This window comes from Rhagoletis pomonella, unplaced genomic scaffold, assembly GCF_013731165.1.
Source record: "Rhagoletis pomonella isolate Grant_MI unplaced genomic scaffold, Rhpom_1.0 Rhpom_scaffold_00010, whole genome shotgun sequence".
In the NCBI taxonomy this organism is placed as follows: Eukaryota; Metazoa; Arthropoda; class Insecta; order Diptera; family Tephritidae; genus Rhagoletis; species Rhagoletis pomonella.
In genome coordinates this window covers 31882001-31893198 of record NW_023458564.1, presented here as the reverse complement: position 1 = coordinate 31893198, position 11198 = coordinate 31882001, and the positions used below count along the sequence as shown (strand labels likewise).

The 11198-nt window shown below is 31.8% G+C and overlaps 2 protein-coding genes across 3 annotated transcripts in view; one reads left to right on the top strand and one right to left on the bottom strand.

Moving 5' to 3' along the window:
• The window catches only part of LOC118746234 (ecdysone-induced protein 74EF-like), a 392873-nt gene that overhangs the window by 40013 nt on the left and 341662 nt on the right, over nucleotides 1–11198 (bottom strand). The window lies entirely within an intron of this gene.
• LOC118746239 lies at nucleotides 26–3845 on the top strand. The gene is made up of 2 exons (XM_036480068.1): nucleotides 26–372; nucleotides 3590–3845. Exons 1-2 carry the CDS (start codon nucleotides 159–161, stop codon nucleotides 3763–3765), a joined length of 390 nt encoding a protein of 129 aa, XP_036335961.1. The 5' UTR covers nucleotides 26–158; the 3' UTR covers nucleotides 3766–3845.

The window sequence follows — 11198 nt, the reverse complement described above, 5'->3', positions numbered from 1 at the left end:
AAAAAAAAAACTAATCAGTGTGGTAATGGGTTTCCTAAACGCTTTAACAAGCGTGTTTTATCAAAATTTTAAGGCATTGGCTTGAATAGATTTGAAAATAATTTTACAGATGCAACTGCTATCGAATAATATGAACCAACTCTTCGGAGAGTCAAACGATGACGATGACGACTATGACGATACTAAGAGTGTTAATCATAAAAGTTATAAGGACTGTAAGAATAGAGTTCATAACTCGGATTCCTTCACATCCACATCTGCATCCACCAACTCCGCGAGTTCTATGCGTAAAGGCACTGATTACGGGCCAAAATATTCGCAATCGCAGCAATATAATCAACGATGATGAACCAAATCATCATAAAACAATTGGTAATAACAATAGGATATAATATGAAAAACGGAAATCGTAAAATGAAAACGCTTTTATGTGGTTGATTAAGTGTTGATGCTTAACTCTTCGAAACCTAGGCGTCACAATAAGCACCTCACGTAAACACCGAAGTCTAAATTGTTATCACTCCCGCCAAATAATTAAAAAAAAAATTAATTAAGTATTATAATTTAGTTGCTATCTATAAGTTGTTATAGTTTGCATTGGCTCTTATTTTTATATTTAATTTTCAAAAATTGAAGTTATTTTATTTAATTCGAGAGGTCAGTTTGTCACAATGCTGAACCGATTTGGCACATTTACAACGCTTTTTTGTATTATATTAGTTATTAATAAGACAAGGTTTGTATGAAAAAAAATCTGCTCGTCAGATTACGCTGGAGTAGATATAATACTGAAAATCGTATTTATAGTCTGCATGGGAATATGAAAACCACAGTCGCTAATTTTGATCGCCAAAAATCTCCAAATGAATAGCAGACGGGTCTAACAACATGAAACATCTAGTATAAGTTGATAGTAATACTTAAAAAAAAAAATCGGGTACGCCGTTTTGTAACCCATTCAATTTTCATCAAAATGCCGTTTTTTTGGCATTAGTTTCCGGGTCTTGCATTTTCTTCCATATAAAAGAGTTTTCGAGCATACTTTACTTTAAACTTGCACTTTACTATACTAAAATTGAATGGGAGCTAGAGTCTATTTATTGACAAAAACTGCACTTTTGTTCCGATCTTGTTTTATGAACAAGTAATTTTTAAGCAAAAAACAAAACCGACTTCAATTCTCGTATAAAAATTTAGAAGTACCGTTAATTTTTCATGATCCAATGATCGGATCTAAACCAGATTAGTATGGGACACTACCTTTCCGATGCGAAAAGAATTTTCGAAATCGTGGTCGTGAAGACGGTAAAGTTATGCGGTAACATACAAAAAAAAATCTGACGAATTGATAACCTCCTCCTTTTTTGAGGTCGTTAAAAAACTGGCAGAATTTGAAGCAGTATTAAATGAGCCTCCCGTTGGAATTAGAGGATATGTATAACCCTTTAATATGACTTGTTAAAAGGCCCTATTACAGGCTTTCGTTGATCCGAAATCGCAGAGAAAATGTAAGCCGCACTCACTGGTCGGGTCAGGGGCTGACTCGTTGACGAAATCTTGCTGCATGCAGTTCAAAAAGGTCAAGAGATTGAATTGCGAGTCTGCATGGCAAAAATATTAAGAGAGGTAAACAATTGTCCTCGAATTATTTTTGTGGTGCTGTTGACGGTATTTCCGAAAACTACTTCCTACAGAAGCAAGATAGTCTTGGACGACAATGACATATTAAACAATATAACTGCTCGGAGCACGCACTTTCAGGGAAGTTCACATACTGGAACAAGCGTCGTGTAGCCTTCTTGGGGCTTTACGCGCGTAGTCAGAGTTATAAAAGTAGATTTGAATTAGAACCACGTTTCAATGTAGTGTATCGTCACCTGAAATGCAAAATAACGTAACAACATCGTCACTGAAGTTATAATTCGATGAAATCCATCATAGCAATCAAAAAGTTAATTTTGAATTTTTTATAAGTTACGACTTTTTGCATTTCAATGACGATGTTTGTTACGTCCTTTTGCATTTCAGGTGACGGTATGCTCGTCACTTCCGTTGTTGTTGTTGTAACAGCATACAAATTCCCCAAAGAGATTTTGGGGATTGTTGCTGAAGTGACAGTCCTTGGCCAGATATAAATCTGGGTCGTTCCGGTTACGTAGACCCGACTGTCGTGGTAACGCTCGTCACTTCCGTAGAATTTACCGCTTACTGGAGACCTGGTGGTTGACGATAAAGCTGATAAGGTCGCTATCACGTACAGAGATCAATCCTCCTCACAGACGCCGCGAATTCGGACAAAGGGAAACTTTGTTATACAAGAGGGTATAATATCGGTAACTACTCCGGAACTAAACGGAACCTACCTAAGTATCATGATTAAAGGGTTACATTTGAATAAGAATTTGAGCTGGGTAGAAAAGATATATACCTCAGCGTTACGTTAATAGTATACGGCTATATACTTGGAGAAGAGAGCTATGGGCTGGGTTTATGTAGCAGTTGTTAGACCATGTCCCTAAAATAAGTTTTTAAACACCTTTTAAGATCTATATTCCTCTAAAAGGACTATTCTTGCCACTATTCTGTGACTTTCAAAATATTCAATAGGCTCTAATTTTTTCTATGGCAGCATACCTTTTACGTTCCGCGGACATATGTACATATCTGTGTTCGTATGGAATAGTAGTTTATGTCGAGAAGCTGGCTTTAGTATAATGCGGAATTCCTTTTATCCTTTAAACGAAGAGGAATTTTTTGATGAGACTTAATAGGAATATTGACTTGCTAGTATCGGAACTATTTCTTGCGCGTTTATTTGCCAAAAGTTCTTCAACGGCTCGGCACCAGTGAGTCATTCGCAATCGTATGCTGCGAACGCCGCATTATACTGAAGCCAGCCTTTTGACACAAGCTACTATTCCATATGAACACAGATACGTATATAAGACAAAATCAAGTTTTTATTTTTAAGTTTAGAATCAGAAATATACAGAAAAAAGTTTAGAGGAACCAAATCAAGTCTGCCCCAAAGTTGGTTTAGTCAGTATATGTATTTCTTCAGACCACTCATTTCTGAAAAAAAAACTAAAACTAAATTGCTATAAATCACCTGTTAGAAACATCATTTTCGCAGACAAACAGAAATAAACTAAAATGGTCGTTCACAGCAATACTTTTTTGCCGAACTGCCTGCTAACGAAATTGGTGTGAAGATCTCTATTGTTTCCATAATTTTTTCCAATCACAAAACTTGTGCATATATACATATTTACGTCTACTCATTAAGAAATTAATTATTATTATCCTCAGTTAAAATCTAAAATATCTATTACATCCTCAAATACCTTTCCTAGCTGTTAAAACGCCTTTAAAAATTATATGAGGCAGTAAAAACCCTATTTCCTAATTGTTTGTTGAGCCATTGTCATTTCATGCAATTAATTGTCATTCATTTAATGCATTTATGTGTGTCTCGTGTGCTTTTGATGAACGTTCCAATTATATTAATTTAATGATTGTAAAGTTGTAATTCATGTATACTAACCCAAGAACTAATTTTTTTTAATAAATATAATATTCTTTTTTACAGTTTTAAACGTGATGTTACACACTTGGCAGGACTGGCTTGTTAACGCCGCATATATGTTGACACCCAGCAGACTTTCACACACTTTACGTACATTTTACTGCTGCATACGTATAAGAAAGCAAAAAAGTTGCAAATGCAAAATAATAAAAGTAAAAAAAAAACATTCAAATATATGAAAATCGTAGAGAATATATAATTTAATGTTCGGCCAAGGCGTCTGTAATTGCGCCACTAAATAAAAAAATTATGAAAAGAATATGCATAATTTCATTCCTACATACAGAAATAATGCATAGTAGTAGGTACATCGCTGCTACTATATGCATGTGTGTATATCAACATACACTCGCGCAAATACGCAACGCTGCACTTGCGCTTAGTTACGCTTTTCAAGTCATATTCATTATTTCTGCCTCCCAGTTTTTATATGTGTAAACGTGCATAGGCGGTTGTCCGTATTTAGAAGACCTTCGATTTTTGATTATAAGGCATTTTTGGATTCGGTTTTTATTCAAAGTTTTGACACTGATTGCTTCAGTTGTAGTGTTCGTAGCATTAGTTGAACAAAATAAAAGCGTTGAATTTATTGTGTATTTTGAAATTCTCCAAAGGACCGTCTGCATAAGAAAGGCATTTTCAGAAAGAACTAATCACATATGTATGTAAATATCTACTCCATTTAACTTCAAATTTTATAGCCAGTCATTTGATATACAATTGAACCATATGACGCCTGAAAATCAAATAAAAAAAGTCTTAAATGAGTCACAGTAACTTGGACACCGCTAATGTCGAATTTAATACTTTCATGTAAAATAATTATGTGTATTCGGCCAAGTTAATTTACCGGTGGAAGTGAAAGTATTTCGAGAATATGTTTAATTTTCTATCCGTTGTGCATAATTAACTGGCATGTATGTAAATAAAGCGGAAGAATGTATTCATATAGTAAACACATTAGCGTAGTCCAAAAATGCATGTGAAAAAGTAAAGTCGGAATTTTTATGCTCTCACTCCTAGGATTGTTCTATACTGAAAAAAAGTATGCCCTAATTTTTTTATTTTTAAATCAAAAAATACTTAGAGGTCGTTAAAAGCGCCCAAAGTTTTCCATGTGTTATATATGGGAAAAAACAACCTTTCTTAGAAATGGTATAGAATAGTTAAAAATGAATATTTTTCTACCAGAAAACTCTGTTTATCTGCAGGAGATTCCCAACAATAATACCCCTTTGTTTATTTAAGCATTTTTTCATCGCAACTATAGTTTATAGGACCGCCAAAAAAACCACAAAAGCACCGAAAAATGCAATGGAGCGACCAATAAAATATCGTTAGTACTAACAAATGGTTAAATAAACAATTGGGTATTATTATTGAAAGTCTCCTGAAGAGAACCAGAGTTTTCCGATCGAAAAATATTGATTTTCAAGAATTCTATACCATTTCTACGAAAAGATTTATTTTTCCCATATAAAAATACATGGTAAACTTGGAGCGCTGTGAGCGACCTCTAAATATTTTTTTATTTCAAAATAAAAAATAGGGGTATACTTTTTTCCGATATAGAACAATCGTAGGGGGTGAGAGCATTACAATTCCGACTTTACTGTTTTTGGATCACCGTAATACACATGCATAGTTAATATCACTAAAGTGCGTACTTGGACATACATGCATACATACTTATGTTTCACTTCCATTAACTTGTTTTTATGCGTAAGGAAAGTAGCAGGCACTTGATAAACAAAAAACCTATTTAAAATGCTTAATTACGTATGTACATATCGCCTAGATCTAAAGTGAGGTAACTAAAAAATTCATAGAGGGAAATTTAACTGCTTGTGGACTTTTTTACTTAATGTATATAATCACGAAGAAAAGAAATATTTCCATTAGTTGGATGTAAGTCCTATGAATTGATTTATGCAAAAAAAAATCGACTTATTCTTTTTTTTTTTTGGATATAACGTTGGGTTTTTGAGGCCTTTTGGATTATTTTTAAGATTCCGATTCAAAAGCTTATGAAACTACATATCGTCGTTTAAAGTGCAAAACAGCGTATCAACAAAATGCAAAACCGCGTATATCAAGATAATGCAAAACCGAGTATGTGAGGCTGCATAAATTATTTTCTCAGAGTAAAAACACTCATATTTCAAAATGGTTCTCTTTTTTACCACCCTTTTATTAGCTCGGGATGTAACTATGTAATATTGATGCGCCTAAAAGATGCAGCGATTTCTGTTCTCAAGTTACATACCTGATGTCAGTACGAATGGAAATTATAATAGCGAGGTTTTAGTTTTTTAAACTATAATTTTATTTAAAAAGCAATCGCATTTCTGACTAGTATATTTTAGAATAAATGGGTAAGTATTGAGCCAAGAGCTTGTGTGAGCAAATCCAATTTTTGGCAGCAAATGTCAGTTAAGCGGTTTTGTACTTTAAACGACGATATATCGAATCAATATCCATTTAAAAGCTACATATTCTGAATCAAAAGTCATAATAGGGAATACTTTTTTATTCATACTTTAGTTTCACGATTTCTTCATCAATACCATGAATACCGACGTCAGGGCAAAGGGACCGAGAAATTAATTTTTTAATATACATTAAGCTTGATTTATAATCGCTTACCTTAATATAGAAAGGATCGAAATTCAGTTTAGACGAAAATTGACAGATTTCTCACTAAAATTCGTTTAGAACTTTAAAATAACTTCTACATATAAAATTATATAAAATTTTCAATAAAATATAGTGTTTTATGTGAGTTCGGAGCTAAACAACTGGATTTTCTATTAAGATTTTGAATCACCTTTCTATGTTAACTTAACGATAGACGAAATTCAAAACTAGTAAATACATATGTACATATTGAATATCTCTAAATTTATTGGCTTTTTTAGAATAGACTTGAAAGCATATTCTATGTACTTTAATTAAACATTTTTAGGAAAGCAAACAGTTTATTATAAAATTTCCTAATTTTCCCTTGCATTGATGACGGCGTTATGTTAATTCCCATTAAGCAGTCAACTTACAAAAAGAGATCAAAAGTTGTATGCAATGTATAAGCATATAAGTATGTAGTACCTTCATTTAAAACTAGGAATTGCTTCATCTTTCTTCGATGGCTTTGCTCAAATCGATCAGGTTTCACTAGATGCTGCAAATTTGTTATAAGTTTATATTTTATCTCATTTATGTGAGAAAAGATTTAGATATTAAATATTCAATAAAAATTGGCACGCTGATGTTTAATTACCTGATTGAAACTCGTTTTCCATAAATTTATTCTTGAACAGCGTTTAATGCGCCTGCGGAAATTAATGAGTGCTATTACATACTTACATACATAGATATGTACGTAGCTCACTACACATTTCATACATATGTACATTAGAGTGGTCAAAAAATGTATGTGAAAAAATAAGTTCGGATTTTTAATGCCGCCACCCCCTAAGCTAGTTCTAATCCGAAAAAATATACCCCTATTTTTTTTTAGATAAAAAATGTTTAGGGAGTGCTCAAAGCGCTCAAAGTTTTCCATGTATTTTATATGGGGAAAACAACTTTTCCTAGAAATAGTGTAGAATTCTTAAAAATCAATATTTTTCGATCGGAAAGCTTTGCTTATCTTCAGGAGATTCCCAGTAGTAATACCCAATTGTTTCTTTAACCATTTTTTCGTGGTAACTATATTTTATAGGTCCTCCAAAACCCCCATAAAATGCAATGGGGGCCAATAAAAAACCTTTAATATTAAAAAATGTTTAAATAAACAATTGGTTTTTAATACTGGAAGTCTCCTGAAGAGAACCACAGTGTTCCGATCGAAAAATATTGATTTTCAAGAATTTTATACCATTGCGAAACTTTGAGCGTTGTGAGCACTCCCTAAATATTTATTAATTTCAAAATAAAAAATAGGGGCACAGTCTGTCAATGGAGTTTAGGTACAAATCGAATTTATTGCAACACGGGCAACTATTTTTTAAATATTTCATTTAATATGGTTAATACTACAACAAAAACCCCAAAAATCAGAGTTCCAAACCTTGTGCAAAATTAAAGAAAATTCTGCGAATTTTCATTCAATTATTGCACTTTTTATTTATACTCATTAAAGAAAAGTTGGGTACGCAGTTTTTTAGCCCATTCAATTTTAGTATAACAAAGTGCAAGTCTGAGGTAGCTAGGACTTACCATTGATTTTTGGCAAAGTTTTCTGTTGAAGGTGTCTCATTTTCTCCATACAAAATAATGTTCGAAATTTTTTTATATGGAAAAAATGAGCGACACCTTCAACAAAAAAAAATAAAAAATTCCAAAAATCAATGGTAAGTCCTAGCTTCCTCAGACTTGCACTTTATTGTACTAAAATTAAATAGGCATACTCAACTTTTTTACAAAGAGTGTAAATAAAAAGAGCAATATTTGAATGAAAATTTGCAGAATTTTCCTTAATTTTGCACAAGGTTTGGAACTCTGATTTTTTGGGGTTTTTGTTGTAGACCATATTAACCATATTTTTATATAAAATTAGCGAAAAATAAAATATTTAAGAAATAGTTGCCCGTATTACAAAAAATTTGCTGTACCTAAACTTTATTGACTGACTGTATATTTTTTTCCGTTCAGAACAATCCTAGGGGACGGCGTCATTAAATTCCGACTTGCTTTTGGACCACTCTAATGTACATGCAAGATCATAGCATATAAAAACATAGCATTAAATAGAGTTTTCCAAAACAAAAATCAAAAATCATATTTTACAGTTATAGTAAATGCAATATCAGTATCGGTTTAGAACTTATTTATATTACATAAAATTATTTCATAGCATTTAAATACAATTAAGTTAATTAGTTAGGAAAAAACCATTTGAGGTACAGGCAATTCTTGCGATTGGCCTTTTTCTGTTTTAAAAATAATTAATCGTTGCATTGTGTTAATCTCTGTGCGGAGACTATATAATTTCAAGAATTAATTCCGATAGTGCTTAAACGAGCTTTGCCTTGGGATGTACGGGAAAGTTGAAAAATAACCCGTTCTTATTTAGGTTTATAATGCATACATACGCAAACGTCCACTTCAATATACTTATTATACATACATACTTACTTACATACAAATATACGCATTAAATAAATGCAAATATGCATATAAATACATACACATCTACGTACATAAGTATTCAATTTCATTTATGTACATGCATATGTATGTATTTTCAATTGACTCAATACTCCCGGATAGAGAAATCGTAGTATTAAGTAAAAGTAGTTGAAAATAATTAAAATATGTACTTTTGGGTATATCACAAGAAGTATGTATAAACTAAAGTAACAAACTTATTTATGAAATTGAAACAACAATTTGCAATTAATTACTTTATCTATTTGCAGTTACAAAAACTAAGAGAACGATTATTGAAATATTTTCCATGCCGCTAAACATGAAAACTATTTATGTATATAAATAAAAATTATTACATACACATATATGATGTATATGCAAATAAAATAAAAGGGAACTCTAACCTAAAAATCTGGAAAATTCCTGCATTATAAAGGAGAAAAAAGAATTATATTAAATGATAGCAAACATAGTTTTAAACTAAAATTGGCGAATTGAACATAAAACGTGAGGTAGTAATTTATTGTAAAAAAGAACAAGGATAAATCGAGATGGTTGCTTAAACTTATCGTTGTATGTATCAATATAGTTAAGGCCTATGATTAACTACTATTATCATAAATATCATCTATAATTGTAAAATATATTTGTTCTTATTTTTACAATTGTCATTATTTACAAGCATTTCCCAATAACCTTATTTCGTTTGGCCTAACATTAATTCAAATTATATAATTAAATGAAACGAAATAGAGATTCCTAATGAATTTTTTTTTTATTAAAAAATCTGCGAGAGATATTAAAAATAAAAGATTGCTGCATTATATTCAAATGAAAGAAATCTAAAGAATTGTATTGTTGCTTACTTAAATAGTAGAAGATAAAATCACAAGAAATATTAAGAGCCGGTATGAATTTTTAAGAAATAGATGCAGTTTTCGTTGTACTTTCGAATACTTTACAGTTACACATGTACAAATTAGTTATGGGCAGTGTTGCCACTGCCTTAGCCTTTAAAGTATCCATAAAAAATCGAAAACTGTATCCAAATGTATCCACCGAAAAGAGCGGACATTTTTACACAGTGCATCTATGGAAGAGAAACTCGGCCCCTTAACAATCTTATTAACACGTAGTCAGTATTTTCCCATCCTTAGACACAGATTTGGGAAACAATCAGTTATAGTAAAAATTAAGTCGACTCTAAAGTTAATTGCAGCTTTTTGACATAATTTTCAATGGGATACCTGTCAAAAAAGCTGCAACTAACTTTTTTAGTGTCGACTTAATTTTGACTATAACTAGGGGACTTTGTTTCCCAGATCTGTTTCTAAGAATGGGAAAATACTGACTACAACGACGAGCCAAAGTTTCCGCATGTTCGATGTTTATTACTACGATTAGATTCCCACAAATAATACATGCAAAAAATGTTTCCTAGTATATCAAAGTAATACTAATTGAAACTAATTTTAACCTGTTACATTTAGTTCAGTAAATTGTTATTTCCTGCTGCTATGGTTACAATTTTTTTCAATCAAACTGGTGGATTGGGAGCTATCTATGAAATTAAAAAATTTCTCACAAACTTGTAAAAATTTCTTCAAGTTACGAATACTTATGGGAAAAGGTATCCAAATTTACACTGAGGAAAAAAACGAAGTATCCCTCAAAATTTAAGGCGAAAATGTATCCAATTGGATACATATGTATCAAAACGGGAACATTGGTTTTGGGTAGCAAGAGATATCTCCAAAAAAAATCATATAGAAAGTTGAAATAGCTCTGTACGCGAGCATGGTGTGGAGCATCACCGGTAAGAAATAGATTATGTGGAAATATACGTAAGTACATATGCATATTTAATACGTAAGAGACAAGCATATAAATTACGATATTTTTTATCTTATATACATATAATAAATACTTATTTTGGCAAAAGGTATAATACATGTTATGTACATATAGTCACCTGAAATGCAAAAAAACGTAACAAACATCATCGTTGAATTACAAAAAGTCATAACTAATAAAAAAATCAAAATTCACTTTTGGATTTACATATATTGATTTCATCGAATTACAACTCCCCACATCATTTTATTAAAAAAAAAAATTAAATAAAATATTAGTCACGACTTTTTACATTTCATTTACGATGTTGTTACGTCTTTTTGCATTTCAGTTGACGATATACATATGTATGCAGTGACAAATGCAATTTAAAATACGTAAAGACAGTGCTATCTTCGGCTATGCCCAAGACTTCATACCTTTCATGAACATCAGAAAATTCGCTTTAGCATTTTTAATCAGTCGTTTGGGAGCTACACATTATACTACTACAGTGCAGACCAGTTGAATAGCCCGCCCCCCCTTTTGATCCTCAGTTTTTCTATTGTTTATAAAACACCGTGCGGCAAAACCCGAAAAAATTCAACACACACGAAAAAGTCAATAT